General features: G+C 37.2%; 1 protein-coding gene across 1 annotated transcript in view; it reads left to right on the top strand.

Annotated features, from left to right (window-relative positions):
* The first annotated feature begins 1,421 nt into the window (after window positions 1–1,421).
* LOC129277272 (probable flavin-containing monoamine oxidase A) overlaps window positions 1,422–19,139 on the top strand; it is a 24,851-nt gene continuing 7,133 nt past the window's right edge. Inside the window, exons 1-8 of the mRNA XM_064110166.1 lie at window positions 1,422–2,090; window positions 6,300–6,597; window positions 7,698–7,785; window positions 8,216–8,390; window positions 14,482–14,596; window positions 16,942–17,105; window positions 17,910–18,090; window positions 19,024–19,124. Of these exons, the coding sequence (XP_063966236.1) occupies window positions 1,983–2,090; window positions 6,300–6,597; window positions 7,698–7,785; window positions 8,216–8,390; window positions 14,482–14,596; window positions 16,942–17,105; window positions 17,910–18,090; window positions 19,024–19,124 (1,230 nt within the window). The 5' untranslated portion in view covers window positions 1,422–1,982. The remainder of the gene's footprint in view (window positions 2,091–6,299; window positions 6,598–7,697; window positions 7,786–8,215; window positions 8,391–14,481; window positions 14,597–16,941; window positions 17,106–17,909; window positions 18,091–19,023; window positions 19,125–19,139) is intronic.

Raw genomic sequence — 19,139 nt, 5'->3', positions numbered from 1 at the left:
ATTTTTAAGTCACCATACTTTTTTGGCGCATACAACCGTAATTCCGAAGCTTCGTTATTCCGAAGGTTCGGATATTCCGAAGGTTCGTTATTCCGAAGGTTCGTAGTTCCGAAGGTCCGTAATTCCGAAGGTTCGTTAGTCCGAAAACAAAGTAAGGTTCGTAATTCCTAAGGTTCGTTAATCCGAAAACGAAATGAGGTTCGTAATTCCGAAGGTTCGTTAGTCCGAAAACGTAATGATTAACGAACCTTATTTCATTTTCGGACTAACGAACCTTCGGAACAACGAACCTTATTTCGTTTTCGGACTAGCGAACCTTCGGAATATCGAACCTTATTTCGTTTTCGGATTATCGAGCCTTCGGAATAACGAACCTTCGGAATAACGCCACAAATGTTCGGATTAACGAACCCTTCTACGTTTTCGGATTAACGAACATCGAGGTATAGGCAATTTACGTGTTTCGGAATTACGAACCTTCGGAATAAAGAACTTTCGGAATTACGAACCTCCGGAATAACGAAGTGTAACCCTTTTTTGGGCCTATTAAGAAAAAGGGGGAAACGGTTGATTGTACCAATTCTTCCAATCACCCGGCCTTCCCAACGGGTACATTATAAGGTAATTTTTTAATTATTTATTTAAAACGGTTTATGAAAACAAGGGTATCTATAGCGGCTGAAAAACTGAATTGCATAACCTTTTACAAAATAATTATATAAAAAATATTAAACATAAAAAAGCTCAATTTACACGAATTCTTCATCATAAGAAACAGCAAAACGCATAAAAAATGTTTATTATGTTGGGGACGCATGTGTTAAATTATGACATATCACGAGAACCAAAATAAGATCGGGGGCAAGAGAGAGAGAGGGGGAGAGTGTGTGTAACAATGACGTCGCTAGACTATCATTTTTTCTAGATTGTGTTAAATTATTAGAATTATACCATGCCATGCCGTATCATATTATATCCACCTCGATGTTATTTCATCAAACAAAGTCATGTCAAAGTAGGCCAACGTTTAATGGAAAAGATTTGCCTACGAGAAGGACGCCATCTCGTTAGGTTGACGATTTTTTTTTCTGGGAGGGGGATGGCAGGTGTTCCCGTTTATTTTATTCTTTCCAAACTACAAACATGATTTGAACCCCATGCACCAGATAGGGGGGGGGCTATTGGCAAAGGGAAGGGGGTATCTTTAAAATCATCAACGTTAAACATGGATGGGGGGTAAGAAAGACGGTCTGACCCCGCCCCCCCCCCCCAAACTCACACAAAAATAATAATAATAAATGAAATACTATAGTTGGTTTGAAGGATAGTCCGGGGTTAAGGATAGTGGGAATAACACATATATATATATATCTATAGCTAATACCGGGGTCTAATATAACTTAACAAAATGCGTCCTGGATGTAACAACGACCTTGACGAAACCCAGGACGAAACCTGCGATTTCGGCGGTCCGACCATGCTTGTAATCGCAGTCAAAGCTCTAGCTTTGATTAGAAACATTCAAACGCATCGGTCCGTTTCGAGACATAAAAGGATTGGCAAGGTGCGCGAAATCCTTGCTTTTCACACAAAACCTCAAAGCTTTTGAAGGGAAATAAATGCTCTCATTTCCCCGGGACGAGGTACACGGTACAGTAAACTCGAAGTTCCTATAGTGAAGTCGAAATCTGAACAAAACGCATTGAAACGCAACAAGATTGTGCTTGTATAATCGAAGTGTCATTTATGGAACTTTGTATTTCTGGTGAAAAGCGATCAACTACAAGCAAGCAAGACTGGCACTCCCTTTATTTGAATAGCTATTTAGCTATTTAGAAGTGTATTATTATTACCCTGCTTCAGTTCAATTGAATAAAAGTGAAGTGCTTTCCGTTTTATTGCTGGTTCACCATTATACGCTGTGTCATACGAAATCTCGAGAAACTGAAGTCGTCTGCGAAAGTTATTTTGGCGCGTTCATTATGAACGGGACAACTTACGGGACAGATATCTCGGCGACTATGGATGATGCTGATGTCGATCGTTACGTAACGGTGTCTTACCTGAAGATGAAGAGGCCTACTTACATTGTAAGTTTTTTCTCCCGCGCACCCTTTTGGCTAATAGCTCTCTATTTTGAGGTTTTATTATATGAGGGTAAATATATATAAGTATCAATGTTGGTGCATGCAGGCCTTGTAACTTTGGAGGGAAGGGGGGGGGGGCGAGGCTATACCTCATCCACATGATTTCAATTACAGAATATCACCTTGCAAGAATTCCATTCCACAGAGGGGAGACTAACGCATGATGGCTGCATAAATATTGGTTATATTCATTTATTTTTAAAGGGATGGTCCGAACTGAAAATATTTATATCTTAATACATAGAGTAGAATTCACTGAGCAAAATGCCGAAAATTTCATCAAAATCGGAAAAAAAATAATAAAGTTATTGAAGTTTAAACTTTAGCAATATTTTGTGAAAACAGTCGTCATGAATATCCATTAGGTGGGCTGATGTCACATCCCCACTTTCCGTTTTCTTATGTTATTACATAAAATCATATTTTTTTTCATTATTTCATACTTGTGTGAATAATATGTCTCCCTTATGATGAAATAAGTTGCAGCAAAAAATATATAATGCACTGAATCGGTTGTCCATCCAATTTTTCTAGTTCTTGGAGGAAAAAAATTGAATAAACCTAATTCCGTATAAAATACAAAAGAACAAGTGGAGATGTGACATCATCAGCCCACCTAATGAATATTCATGACTGTTAAAAAAAATATTGCTAAACTTTAAAATTCAATAACTTTGTTATTTGTTATCCGATTTTGATGAAATTGTCGGCATTTGCTCAGTTAATTCTACTCTATTTATTAAGCTATAAAAACTTTCAGCCCGGACCATCCCTTTAAATTCGACACAACCCAAACAATGACTATAATCCCAAAATACTAATTTGCTAACTGTGGTTACTCTAAAGGGATATGGGGGCGCCTGCCCCACGTACCAATTTCAAGCGGCGCACAACGGGCAGAATAGAGAGGGATAAGGATGGAAAATAAAAAAGATATAAGGAGGGGAAAAAGGGAAGAAAAGGGCGGAAAGCCGTTGAAAGCTTAATCACACGATTGACCAATGAAGTTTACATGCAGTGTCAAAATTGGAAAGTTTGCTATCACAAAACATTCATCAGACCAAGAAATTGTTCTCTGATCAGGCGAACTTTTATTTTCTAGGTACAATTAGACCCTAGGACTAAGACCACAAGTAGAGTAACATATTTTGATAATTATCTTATTCTTAAGTCTGTCTTTCATAGGATATCTTGTCTTTGTATTTTTGATACGTCGTAGATAACATCCATAGATAGGTTCGTATTTCATAGAGTATTGGACTTACAGTCACTGCACTATAGGAGAGGGTAAACCTGTATTCATAACAAGGCAATTAGGGCATGGTAACTCACATCTTCACTTCTTCAAGTAAAAATAGTCTGAGGTCATTCACTAAAGAAATTCAAAGAAAGACCCAGACTACAGGCCTATATACACACAAAAACACGAATCACCTCTTCGCTTCTTCGCTTCTTCGCTTCTTCAAGTAACAATTATCTCTGAGGTCACTCTCTAAAGAATTTGAAAGACAGACCCAGACGATGCAAACAAAAACGCGTTACAAGAGGTAACGGACTCCACTGATGCATTTAAATCAAGACTGGTGGTGCAAATCATCCTTAATGAATAAGGGTACGAGGATAACGGGCTGCTTCACTCCCGAACGTGATGCTGTGCACAGCTGCAAGAATCTGCAAGAATCTTCAATCTTGAAAGAGGCAGATCAACCCAGAAGAAGAAGCTGCTGCTGCTGCTGCTGCTGATGACAGGGGCCGCGGAAGCGGGGGGGGGGGGCTTCCAAAACCATGTACAAAAACGTAAAAATGACCATATGATTGTGATTTTTTGCATGGTCAGCCCCCCCCCCCCACTTTGAAAACCGTTCCGCGGCCCCTGGATGATGAATCAAAACCGTACTTTCTATATACGATTAGCAAAGCTTCCATACAGTATACCCATGGTCTGAAATGAACCGTTGCTACTGTCATGACTGTAGCTGCTTTGTATGCAGTGAGTTTCGTGTTTAGGGCTTACGATGTCAGCTGAAAGTTAGTCAGACTTGACTTTTGAAAACCAGAAAAGGCTACAATTAAGATCAAGTCTATTACGGAAATCGCACGATTAACCATGCAAATTAACAGATGGACATATTGGCAGTCGCACGGAAACCTTGCAGTATAATGTTAGAAGATACGATGAGTTTTCGAGATCCATACGAGCATCGTGAGCCAAACACGACCAGGCACAAAAGGGACAAAAAGATGATTCCAGCTTCTTTTAGCAACTCTGTACAAACCTCTTTAGCCGGCTATTTCATCAACGGTCGAATACCTATATTCCTCACGATTTTGTCCCCCTGTTGACCTGTAATCCCATTCTCATAAAATATATCAAACTCTCTCTTCAGGAAATCATCAGAGCAAAAAATGAAATAATGGATGACCTTAAGATGGATTTAAAAAGTATAAGGATGTCAAAAGATACTTTGCACTTTTTGCAAAGAAAGAAATACATCTGTAAAAGTTGGACATAACAGAGGATTCTCCCTCTCCGCTATATCTGAATTTCTCTCGATGTTTTATGAGCAGGTATACTGAAAGAACCTTCTCCTTGATTTCCTCAGCCGGTTACCATTTCTATTTACTGAACCCATTTTTCTCTTTATTAAAAGAAGACACCCTAGAATTTCTCACATTTATCATGTTTATAGTCTAACGACTGGGCCACATCGAAGCATAGAACATGTAGAAAATGGTTGTTTCGATAACACATTGCTAGCCCTTATCTAAGCCCGTCATGCGATGTCTGTTGTAATTTGTAGAAGCATAACTGGCACCTCCATTTCTTCCACATTTCTCGTATTGCATTTGATTAATAAATAGTAACAGATATGGAATTACATAATAAAGACATGTAGTTGTTAGAATTTCGTCTAAAAATATGATAAAAACGCATGTGAATTTGTTATAGAGATAACAAATAACATCAGAATGAAATGAAAGACAGGATTATTTCTTTGGGGGAAAAACACATCGCAAATGATGCCACGGACAGGACATATTTAAGTGTCAAAATAACATCAGTTATCATAGAATGCCTCATGTCGGTACTTTTTGTATTACATTTCTCATATTATTCAGAAATGCTTTTCGGGTTCGTGCAGCTATCAAAGATTTAATACGTTCACAAATACTTTGCATCAGTTCTGAATGCTATGGATCTGTGTAAGCATTTAGATTGAATACCAAGTTCATTTTTGTATCAAAGCTCGGCTATATGATAGTACTGTTTGATTTTAAGAGCCTTTTGTGCCCCTTTTGTGAAGTGTGCCCTCGAAGAATACAATTCGTCCTTTCTTGTTGAATACTTTCGAGCTTCATTGCGAAAAAAACGCGGGATTACGGAGTGGAAGGAGTACAATTTGTTCACAACCATGTTTGGGAATACATAGAAATACATAAACACGTATTGTATACGGCGTCCGATTTGTTTGCTACACTTGTATGATCAGAAGTCATAGAAAAGTGGAAACTTTATAAGAGAGATCGAGAGGGGGGGGTAATGAGATATGGTGTCACATGCCAAAGAACAGCTAAAGATACATTCGATAAGGGTCTTAAACTTGCTTCCCCTTTTTTGTACATGTCTTTATAAATTCTTTATCATTTTTTAGTCTTGATTTTTTTTTCACTGATGAAAATCTACTTGTGCATGTATAGTACATACGTTACTTTACACAGATTTTGTGTGAGTAAGACTAAGCTTGAACGCTCGAAAATTCAGTCTTGCTGCATATTGTTGTGCATAATTAAACCTTACTTTATAATCCTTAATCCTTTTTGCAGTCTTCTTGATATAGTTTCTATTTCAAAGTACATCGACAAGGTAGTGAAAATCCTTTGAAAATAGACTGATCTCAACTTCGGTTGCTAGTGAGTGACGTCTTAAAATAACGCATCGATATAGTTGCATTATGATTCATTGAAATCATTCTACGAAATAACTTCTTAGACCGTTGCAAAGAAAAAAATACGGTCCTTTGTTTTTGACTTGGTTCATTGCGTTAATCAATGGCGTTTGGAACTGTGACGCTAAGTGGTATATCATGTGCGACGGGTGTATGAAGAAACCGATATTGTAATTTCCTAATATATACCTTTTTTTTCTTACAGGAGGTGGTGACGGGTAATGAAGAAGTAGATGGAACCGACTCGCCCGTCAAGACCCGATCCCGGAGTTTCATCTTCGGTCGATCTTTCACTGGCGACGAAAACGATAACAATAGCAAACTTGACCCCATGTCGCCCAAAATCTCGTCATCGCTTCCAGAGCTCGTTTCGAACCGTTTCCCCGAACCCGAGCCCGCTGTCGACGTCGCTATCGTCGGTGCAGGGTTGTCTGGTCTGATGGCCGCCTATACCATCAAACAGGCGCAACCGGAACTCAGTGTCGTCGTTCTCGAAGCAAAAGGTATGTAAAAGGGTGATGGGGTGGGGGAGGGGGATAGACGGGGAAAGGGGTGAGATGAAGGGGGGGGGGGGGTGAGATGAATGAGGTTCTTATATCAAGGGGTGCTTTAATGGAGACTTATAGCATGTTACAAATGAAAACAACTTGAATAATGGCTTCAAGAGTATAAAAGTGATTGGGAACCAAACATTTTATTTTTAAATCTATCAGGCTATGTTGTTTCATAATGGGAAGAAGGCTATGATAAGCTATTTACTCTTTCATCAAAGCTACTGAACTGGATGTATGTTGTTATTTAGCTATGAAAGCTTGTCTACATGCGGAGCCAAACTAGTGACCGTGGGCCATTCGTTTATTTTCATTTGGTCCAATGCGAATTCGTCCAATTGGCAACTCGTCTATTATCATTTGGTCTACCATCAGCTCGTCCAATATCTACAAGGTCCAACTGCCATTTCGTCTAATAACCAGTTGGTCCAATAGTCATTTAGTCCATATACAATTTGGTCTAGTTTGGATAAGTGTTATTTGGGCAAGAATTAATGAATGAAAATAAAACAAATATTAGACCAACTGGTTGTGAGACGAAACGGTCATAGACGAATTAGTAATGAGACGAAGTGATGATTTAACCAAACTGTTATTGGACCAAATGGCTGTTAGACGAAAATGCGGACGGAGTGGCATTATTTAAGGTAGACCATGAGGTGAGTGGACGAGTTGGCAGTGGACGAATTGGCAATTTACCGGGCCATCAGGAAATTGAAATTTATGTAGGGGCACCTGCTCGCTTGTGACGTCACAAATAAAAAAATTAACATAATAACTTTCGTAATATTTGATAGATTTTTCCTCAAACCTTTACCTCTATATTTTTGTTCTGGTATTTTTACAACAGGGCGAACTTCCTATTAAGAAAATACAGATATTCATGACAATATCTTTGACTTCATAGTTAGTATTTCAGACATATAACAAAATGTGTTTTTTATAATAATTATAAGATGTAACCTTCCAGATTCTGGAGTATTCCTTGTATAAAATCTGTTTAATCTTTCTGCCTATGATCTTAAATAAGATTCATGTGTCTTTCTGAACAGATAATGTGGGTGGCAGAATATATTCACCCATGCTAAACACGGCCACAGGGACGAGGCGATTCGACCTCGGTGACCAGTGGGTCAATACGTAAGTAAAGAATGATAAATTTGATATCCAAAGTAGATTTGAAGTCATGTTTGCTTCCCTATGTACATGATATACTGATTGATAAATTAGCATGGTCACGTAACGCAATACTCCGTAATAATGGTAACTATAATTGTGATAATAAAGATTGTAAATATTATCCAGGGAGTGCTGAACTATTGAACAAAATTTATTTAACCTAAATGGAGTATTCAAGGAAAAAATGTATGATAATTTATACATTATAGCGATTGATCATCACAGTCAGAGAACAGTACAAGTGCCTGATATTTAATAGAACAAAAAGAATGGAGGGCCTCAATATTATGTCCATCTATATAATTTTAAGTAAACTTGCATGTTTCCTCTTTCTAATCCAATAAATCCACATACAGTATTTTCTTTTGTATTTAAAATCTATGTTCTATAGAGAACAAAGGACAATCCTTGAACTTTTGGACAAACTGAACATAGAGACACACCCTGAATACACGGAAGGCAAGAACATCTTAGTTCATGCGGACGGAGAAAAAGAAGAATTTGAGAGAAATGTTTACCCTATCAATGTTTTCAGACGTTTGGACATCAGTTCCTTCGTTTCAAGAGTAAGTCGCACTTTACTTTTAAAAATATCATTTTCTGTTTCCCCATTTTATTTTATCTATTGTAAATGGTGTCATATTGATTTCCTTTAATAATGAAAACATTAATCTAACCTGATGAATCCCAAACACATTTGGGGTCTGCTGTGAGAAAGAAATTATTATGATTTTTATTGTAAAATTTGCTGATGCTGTTGATGTTGTTATTTTGCGTTATGAAGATGATGTCGACGTATGCATTGGGAAAAATACTGTCAATCATTGTTGATGCTGCCGATATTTTAATGATCATGATGATGGTAGCGGAAAATTGAATGTGGAGATTAATTGAATAGTGATGATGATGGTGATGAGGATGGTGGTGGTGGTGGAGGTGATGATGATGATGATGATGTTGATGATGATGATGATTCTGATGAGGGTAAAGAGGGCGATGGTTGAAGATTTTGAAGCATCACCATCATAATGATAAGTTTCAATGGCCACAAGAGATTGTGTGCGTGCGTGCGCGCGTGTGGGTGTATGTTGTGTGTCTATGGGGTGGGCGGGTGATGGTTTATTTTGCCCGATCTTTACAAAATTATGTTTAAGTGTTACACTTACAGGGTGAAAGAAGACTTGACAGTGTATTCATGGTATTAATCAAAGTAATGTTTCAATGCCATCCCACCGCTGCCACCGTATGTTACAGCGGCATCAGTTCCCGAGCTGTCTGGCCCTGCCTATAAGATAATTTAACCATCGAAATTTGCAAGATATCCAGTTGTGCTCAAAAGTTGTTTGAACCCCCACCACAAAATGCACTCCTTTATGCTGAGTGTTGAAAGTAGACAACAACCCTACAATGTCCGGCATACAAAGGGAAGCAAACTTTATCGAATGTAATATTTTATAATCTGACCTCACAATAAGATATCTAAAACGTGGCAGAACTTTAACACTTTAAATGCGGTAATTTTTTATGGGGTTCACTAACTTTTTAACTGGGGGCAAATTTATCACCACACTTTGATTGTTTTCGATAACAAGCCCACATAACGGCAGTTCCATTCTTTACACTTTCGTATTTCAATTGGCCATGACTTTAGACAAAACCATTTTTGATTCAATTTCTTTTTAACCTGAAAATAATGCAAACTATAACCTTGGTAAAAAAAATCGTGAATGGTTCAGTCCATTTAAGATTGGTAAATAGAGCATGGTGTATCTAGAACATGTTATATTATGTTACATACATTTTTCGGAATAGCTTATTCCAAATGGCTGTTCATGTCTATGACGGTCTCGAAATTGCCAGTTATCTGTTCACTTATTGTGACCTCGTCAGTTTGATACCCGGTTGGTGGTGGGAGATCAGCCTGGAGTATATAATGGTTTAAAGTTTTGTCGTACTGTCAAAACTCTGTACACATCACACACTTACTAAAATATGGGAAATTGCATCTATCCCCTATTATTATCTAGTGTTAATTCGAGTCACAATACAAGTTCGCAAGGATATTTATCCATCCAGCTGTGTTTCTTTATAATGTCCTGCTGTGCCTCTTTCCACTTGTCTGGCTTCTTCAAATATGAAATTATGGTCAATCCGAAAGGTACATACGCACCTAGATGCTTAATCCTGAATATTAAACTGTGTTTCTACAGAATGTTTGTGTGAGTATACTTTGGCGGCAATATACGAATATACGGGATTTGCTTCTTATTTTAAAATAAGTTTCCCACAGGCAGTATCGCTTGGGAAAAAGTAATATATTGTTTATTTAAATATTCTAGAAAACGAATTATCAAATGATTTACTAGTTTCACTAACGTGTACAAATAGAAGTAATTTTCAGCTAGGACTAGGAGCTAGAAGACACGTAACACTGAACATTGTCATTTATATCTCTATTTTGTGAAAATATTTATCCTGCTTATGTAAAATTGATGACATGCTGATGACACTATAGTTTGCCATTGTCCCATAAAAACGTTGTAAATCTTATGTCGGTCGCGAATACAGAAATAAAAAAGTTACTAGCTTGGTTCTGTTGTAATAGACTTGATGAATGTAAAAAAAAACTATTATTTTTCGATCAAGAGGCAAAATTATTCCAGAAACTGTGGATAATCTTAATGTTGGAGGCCACAATGTTGCTCGTAGTGAGCATGTTCAATTTCTAGGAGTAATTATCGATGAGCATTTGACTTGGAAACCCCACTTAGAGTCAGTGTGTACAAAGGTTTCTCGAGGTGTTGGTGTTATACGTAGATTAAGATGTGATTATCTAAGGTTATTTTAAGAACGTTATATACCAGTATTGTGCTTCCCTACCTGACCTGCTGCAATGTTGCATAGGGCAATACTTTTTTTACATTAACAAACTAAAAGTTTTACAGAAGAATTCAAACTTTCAGACATCCTAGTAAACCCTTATTCCTTCAGTTAAAGTTGCTTCCACTTGATGGGTAAGTTGCATTTAATCGTTTTATTTTCATGTTTAATCTTCGTTTTTGTCCACAAATTTGCCACCTAAAAGACATCTTCCCCCTTAACTCCCAAATACATAATTACAATACACGTCAACAAAACCTTATCCACCGACCTTATGTAAAATCTAATGTTTCCTTGAATTCTTTCATAATATATTGTATTAAAGAGTGGAACCGGTTGCCTGCTGATCGGTTTAAAGTACAATGTAAAAGATATCTCTTTATCTGGGTTAAATTTAGTATAGAATATGTTGTTCTATAAAATTACGAGTTATCACGTAGCTGGCCAGCCTAGTCGTGTGTGTGTGTGTGTGTGTGTGTGAGGGTGTGTACGTGTTGCATATTTGTTTTTGCTTATCTCTGTTTTTTCTGTACATATCTATACTTTATTCTTATTATGTACAGTATGCTCCTTCTCTGTTGACATCTCATTTATTGTAGGGCCCCACTCACAAGCTCTGTTTTCTAGGGGTCCTTGAAAACCTCTCAAATATGTTATTTTTCTGTTCATTGATTTGTATTATGTCTGTTTTTTTGAATAAATTCAACTTGAACTTGAAAACGTATTTAAGACATATTGATTGAGAAAAAGTCCCGAGACTGGCAAATAATGAACCAAAGGGATTTTATTTCATATTTTATTATATTGTTATCATTTCCGTCTGTTGTAACTATTGTGATTCTTGATGATCCATATGTTTCAAAATACTGAACCATAGGCTATTCGAACGAACGAAAGTTGAACTGAGAACGAGGCATCGTTCTTGCACTATACTATCATGATTATGATCTAGGAAAGGGGGGGGGGATATTTTTGTGCGATCTTTCTATATATGTAACAGGGATCAAAGTTGGTCTACGTGCGGGGTCATGCAGTCAGTTCAAAATGACAATCATCATAGCCGCTCTGGAGCTTAATGTTTGATTCATATTTTCATAAGAGATATCTCGGGTCAAGTTCACTTTCAGACGAAAGCCAGTAAAAACAGACAAGTTTCTTGCATTTTCCTCGCCAGAAAATAATAATAATAAGATATTTATTATATTATGTACACAAAATAATAAAGAAATTTTGGATTATTTTCAAACAAAATGATTTGTGGTAGGTCTGTGGTGTATATTGTAATCATGATCGACGGTAGCGATTGATAGTCGTCAGTTTCTCTTTAAAGGGTGGGAGCTGAAAATAGAAGTGATGGTATTTCGATGACCATAAATGCATAACATGTACATGTATAATCGCCAGAGATACAAATGTCATATATCTTATATTTCATTTTAATGGACTTGCTTTCTATAGTCAACATAAAATAGAACAATAGCAGTCACCTTTCTATAGGCAACTGAGTCCTGACTGAAATTTTGGAAATCATACAAAGACAAAATATCAATCACTGAATAATCACATAAAACTGTTTGAACGTGCATAATGTTTTAATGCACTATATCACACAGAAGCACATGGCAATACACGCAGAACTAATTTGTTGAACAGTTTAATGACAAATATAAGCGAGGTTTATTGATACTTGCCGCCAAATGCCAGCATTCTTGTCAATATTTGCACTAGTCTCAATTTGTGGATTCTTTCATAGGCAAGCCTGCCTAGAACAAATACTTCTGACCATTTTTATGTAGTACAGGACGAACGGGAAGTAATTTTTTTTTGCTTCTCAGAAGACCATTATTGTGTAAACCATTTAATTGGTCTCGCCTTTGATTGCTCGTAGTACACAGTATATGGTTGGTCAAAAAAACAAACCTTGTTTCTATTTCCCTTCCTTCTTCCCCTATCTGCCTATTGAACCGCCCCTCTCTCTTTTCTTTCATTCTTTATCTGCCCCTCCCCCTCTCTATCTTGTACCCCCTCTCTCTCTAACTCCTCTATCTACTAATTCGTATACCATTTGAAATTGATAACGTCGTCACTATATTTTTATGTGGCTTGTTATCATAATGTTTTCTTGTAATTCATGCTGGTATTTCATGCTTACAGCGTATACAGGGAGTGGGACCCCTCTGTGGCTAGATTGTGATGCATTATGAATATGGGCTAGGTCTGATATTTGTTCAACAATGATATGGGATGGGGTGTAGAAGTAAGCCTATGTAAAATACAAAAGTCACTTTTGGGGTTTTCTTTTTGAACCACATAATGATACTTCAGATATGGTTTTATTAAGTATTTTGATTTTACCCGATAGCATGCATATGGAGCCATCAACAGCTTAGAAAAAAAATCTGGAACTCTTCATATATACCTGTACATTTTACTTTATATACATTGATGATAAAAATCGAATTACATTATGCAAATTACTCCAAACATAATATGCACCACCTTGGTGAATATGTTAATGGGTGATGTGAACACGTACACGAAAGTGCAATTAATGAATGAAAACAAAATATGAAAATTTATCAAAATAAGATGGACGGATAGAGATTGATAGAGCTATTGAAACCCCAGAGATAGACAGATCTTTGTGGATATACGGACCCATATAGACAGTTACGAGACGGATGGATGGGTGGATAGTTAGTAGCGTCCATTGATAGATAGATAGACAGACAGACAGACAGACAGACAGATAGATAGATAGACACCAAATAGATACATATAGAAAGAAAGACATTATTTGGCAGTATAAAGCGAGTTGACATACAGATCTATCACGCATTTATACCAGTCCTACAGGTAATATGCTCCCCGATGGAATTCGTGTCTCATAATAATAAACTAGACCTCGACAGACATGATGGTATTTTTTTTCTTTAGAAGTAATTCACAATCAAGATGTAAATCGATGTATAAGTCAGTATTTACACAGGTTTTTACCCTTTTCAATGTTTTTGGGGTATTCTATTGTTGGCAGCTTCTAGTGGCGAAGCTGCAAAATTGATGAGGTGTGTCGAAGTCGAATAATAAAGAAAATTGAACAATTAGTTGCGTGATACACCCAACCCAATACTTCAAATGAAAACTGAATATAATTTCTTAATCAACTGATTTTTTTATCCGATTTATCATATGAGGGGGCAAATTATAACGAGCGATTTGTGGTGGCAGTGGTGGTGGTGATGGTAGGTGGGGTGGGGGGTCTAATCCACTAACACGGCCCCCTCCTATATGTCTTTACAGTTTGGTCCTTGGCAAATAGGGCCACGCTCTGAATAAATAACATTCTAAATTGATATGCTTTGTAAAGAAAGAGTAAGAGTCTCTTCACTGAAAATTTATCTTTTTAGTATTATTATTAAACTGCCTTTTTATTTCTTTTATGTTTTATGATTTTGTTTTAATCTTGTAAATCTTTAGTAAATATTGTGATTTTTGATGATTTATCTTTTTAAATACTTAAATATAACAAAAAGAGCGAGAGATAAAGGGGCAATAACAGAACATGAGTACGTTTACTGAAAAGTTCTATAGAATTGGAATGTCGTTCTCGGATTTAGCGAACCTTTATACAAGGATATAATCATGATATTCCGTTTAAGCAATTGATGTGTTTAAATGTACATGATGTATGCCCCCTACAGAGACGGTTCCAAATATTAATGCCCAACCAATACTTATTTTGTTTCCTTTTGATTATTGTCTTAAAATCCATTTCAGATAGAGAGTATGAGGGAGGATCTATCGAAGCGGGACCCAACAGATCTTAGCGAGTCATTGGAATGGGACTCTATTACACTGGAGCAGTTCAAGAAAGAACACATTTGGACGGATGGTTAGTATCAACCCTTTCATTTCAGGCGAACTTAAAGAAAAGAACATATTTATTTTCAGATCAGCCATCTGCGAAGCTTTTGTGAAGCAGATTTAGGAAGACAGGCAATATGATGTTTGGAAATTGTAATTTGATACACATTGACCCCATCTGCCCTACTTCCGCAAAAAGGGGCACTTACATATAGACGTGGGCTATTTATTTATTTTTTTTTTCATTTTCTTAATTGATACTGCGTTCATTGATCGGTTGGTTGATTGATTGATTAATTGATTTAGTATGGTTTTTTCTATTCATTTATGTATTATGGTACTATGTATTCAATTCATTCATTAATTTCAGATGTTACGATATAATATATACAAAGGTTAAAAACGGGTAGCATCTCGAAAAGCTTACGCTTGTCGAGGCATCTCGAAAAGCTTACGCTTGTCGAGAAAAGTGCTCCCTTACAAAAAACAGCATAACAAACAATATATCAACATAACATAAATACGATGATTACAAAGAACATGGGGACACATGAGACATTTATAATAATGTATGGATTGATTGATTGATTGACTGATTGATTGATTGATTGTTGTCTTATTGTTTTAAATTTATCTATTCATTCATTTTGGAGGTGGGTACCTGATTTGTCTGTTTTGGGGTAAGACTATATGATCGAAAACAATAACATTCCACTGGTGTGTGTACAAAACCAATTACACAGTCTGAACTTTTTTACAGAAAATGTCGCTTTTTCCCCACTTGATCATGTTTTGCCAAAGTGTGTATGAATTAAGTAGCCCAGAAAATCCCTGTATACTTCCAGCCCATTGTCATTCTTTACGTAATCAATAGAAGTAGTTTCCATTCCAAGGAAATCCCCTTTTTGGTTCTCTGGTGTTTACAATTGTATACATACATGTATAACATACGTTATCATGTCTGTTACGAGTGTCACTGAGATCTGATCGAGACACATATATATGCTTCATATACTTTATATGCTTCATTTTTTTACGATGGGGTGGTTTTAATACAGAGTATCTCGTTAGGATGGGGGAGATGACACAAGGTGATACAATGTACTTTAAAACTTGAAATAAAACCGACGTTATATCATACTCAGTAAATAAAATATAGTTTCTACGATATTGATTTCTTCGTTCTATACTCTTCCTCCTTTTCTTCCCTTTCCTCTATCGCAAGGGGGAATCACCCTCAAAACTGTTCCCGGCATTACTGTCCCTATCTACGCACAAAATAACATTAAGATTGAATGACCTCACTACACTGTAAAAACACTGGTAAAAAAATTATACACCGCTGTTTACCATATGAACCTTACAATAGTTGTTTAACAGTTTAAACAATCATGCTTAATTCAATTTAATTTGTATGTATCTTGATTAACAGGGCCCGATTGCAAACCAGCTTTTTATGTTTGTTAATGTTTTTTATCGTGTATAGCTGAATTGTTTACCCTGTATAAAGATGTGAAATAAATAAAATAAAAATAAATAAAAATAAAAATGAGAATTAAATATCAAAGATTAAACTTTGTTGTTTAAGAGTTTATACGCTTGACTGCTTAAACAACTACTGTAAGATTTATCTAGTAAACATCGAAGCAAAAAATAAAACAGCCTTTTTACTGCGTAAAGAATATATATTCTCGCATCCAAAGACGGAATATTAATAGTTAAAAAAAAGTGCACATCGTACGCCTCCGGGCTTCGGTCCGGTAAAAGTAGGTTCATAGAAAAATGAAAATGAAACTATCTGTACTTGAAAGAGACTTTTATCACCAATCATGTTTATTGTCTGATAAGTAACATGATTAACTGTTACATGTATGCCTACTAAGACTGATTTGGGGGTACTGTTACCCTGATCGTCTTCGGTGTGCAGACGCTTAAAAAAAGGGGGTTTTTAATAAGGAATCTCGTCAATCTTTTGTGGGTGACGGAAGTCATTCAATAAAAACGGAGCAGTAATGCCGAGATTAGGTCGGAAGTTACACTGACGAAATAAGTTTTTTTTTATTCACAAATTTTGCGATGTCACGACCAATGCTGATGTACATCTTTCTAACGCAAACTGTCGTAATTGGCAGAACTGGAAGGGGGTATAGCGCATTCGCCCCTCCCCCTTTTGAGAGCCACGCAAAATATTTTTAGCCGGAAATATCGGGTAATCGGGTGTGAAGACATATTTTTTTCATTTGCTTGACAGATTTTTCTGAACAAAATATCCCCGTCATCTCTTTGTAAAATCCTAGATCAGATGCTGTGTATGATATTTCATTCTTTTCACTTCTTTTTTTTTCTTTTTTTTCGTCACTTCTTGTTCCACAGTTGCCCGCCAGGTGTTCGACGCCCTTGTGGTGTTCCATTTTGGAGTCACGCCGAGAGAGATGTCTCTTCTCTTCTTCTGCCATGTTCTTAACAGTGTTGGAGGTTGGAAGGTGCTCTTTGGTGAGGGTGACGAGTTTCCCGCGGCGAGACAACTCAAAATCAAGGCAAGTGTCGGCACTACAGGACGGTATCCGACTTAAGCCCGGGTATCCGAGAGTATGGGAAGAGTAAGGGAAGATAATCATGAAGGGGAGATATACATGAGGAAAACAAAGACACAGAAGCCTGTATTCTAAACTTTGGTTTAACTTGACCTATTGTCTAAAGTTGTGGTTCTGGGCAGCCCTTCATACCCAGTTGCGATGCGACCAGTCCTCGAAAAGTACAGGTTGGGTGGGCGTTCCAAAAAGCTGTTCGTAAGTTAAGAGCAACTTTGAGAACGACTGCATGGTGAACCTTTCTTACGCGCGAAACCATCGTCAATGAACATTTTAGTGTATACCATTTATCACAATAAAGGATCACCAGTCGTTCTTAAAGTCGCTCTTAACTTAAGAGCAGCTGTATGAAACGCCCGCCAGGTCCAATTCATCAGCTCATTGACATACATGCAAATAAATATACTGTCTAGGAATAATAACTTAAATTATTTTAAACCCAATTCATTAAGTATGGGAGCAAAGGATGAGCATCATAAACATGTAGAAAGCATACAATGAAAATTCATATATACCCTTTTTTTTTTTGGGGGGGGGTGGCGTTTTTGGTTTTCCATAATTTTAGAACAGAGGTTGACCATAGCCTATCTCAATCTAGTTAGACTTGAAAATACGGGACAGTGATTCTATTTTTCGTCTAAACAACACTGATTTGATATTCGTCTCTTACATATTTCATTGCATGTTATGGTTGCTATATAAACGGTGCTTTACAAAGACTATATATTAGTATTGTTTATTTTGTTATAGGGAGGAGCCCAGCAGATCTGTGAAAACCTGGCCACCGAGATCGACCGGGCGAACATCCGACTAAACGACCCGGTCACACTCATCGATCAGTCGGATAAAGAACTCGTCTCTATCACGACCGACAGTGGTTGTCATTACCGGGCCAAGAGGGTCATCATAGCCACATCGATTGACAACTCAGGTAAGCGTTTCACAAGATCTCGAACTAAAAGATACATTTTCACAATGACTATTAGGGGGTCATTAACAATTCCTCCGAGTTGTTCACTTGATTCAACATTTGGGAAAATTAAAACGACCCTTTTGACGAGGCGGCCGTCATGATCAGTGCCCCCCTTTTAACCGACGGATAGGCCAAAGTCTTTCACAATGAGGTATGAAACCGAAAAAAAAATTCATATGGAATGTTAGGCAGTTAAGTCCATATCTGCTCCAATATGCTTATGATGCAATATTTGGGGGATCAAGCGACTTTTGACTGAGGTTCATCACCATCGTCATATGCATGGCCACTTTCGTACACAAAACTGGTTGACGAGTTGTGATATAGTGAAGCGTCTCTTAAAATTTAACCCGAGAGATCATCTTCGAGAGGAGGATTAGCATCACCTTCTGGCGTATATGAGCTTGGATTCATTCAGTTCAACCGACGTCAAAACTTGTCACTGCATTTAGCAGGTCTTCTCCCTGATATATTCCAGTTATTGAAAGACAATGGTCATGAACCCCTGATTCTGGTGGGAGTTTCATACAGCTGTTTGTAAGATACAAATGACTTTACGCACGACTGGTGATTCTTTCTTGTGCTATGTGATATCCCTATGTAATTGATTTATGACCTAAGATCATGTTCCAGTCGTGCGTAACTTTACGAACAGCTTTATGAAACACCCACCTGATCTGGGGAGTGTTTCATCAACATTTTCATCCGACAAGTTGTCAGATCTGACATCTTTCTCTGATGTTGATTGGCTGAGAGGTACTGTTACTATGGTAACTGTCGGATAAAATGGGACTTGTCGGATAAAACGTCCGACAAGTCCTTCATGAAACGCCCCCCAGAGTATATTCCTATATACACTATTAATGATTTAAAAAAAATCATCTTTTTCAGTTCGTATCCAGCATAAGCCTAGTCATCCAGTGAAGAGATCGCGTATGACGAGATTGATGCCTGCTGGCCACTGCATCAAATACGTCGTCACATATGAAAGTGTAAGTATTTGCTTG

This window comes from Lytechinus pictus, chromosome 15, assembly GCF_037042905.1.
Source record: "Lytechinus pictus isolate F3 Inbred chromosome 15, Lp3.0, whole genome shotgun sequence".
Lineage (NCBI taxonomy): Eukaryota > Metazoa > Echinodermata > Echinoidea > Temnopleuroida > Toxopneustidae > Lytechinus > Lytechinus pictus.
This window is presented reverse-complemented; position numbering and strand designations above follow the sequence as displayed.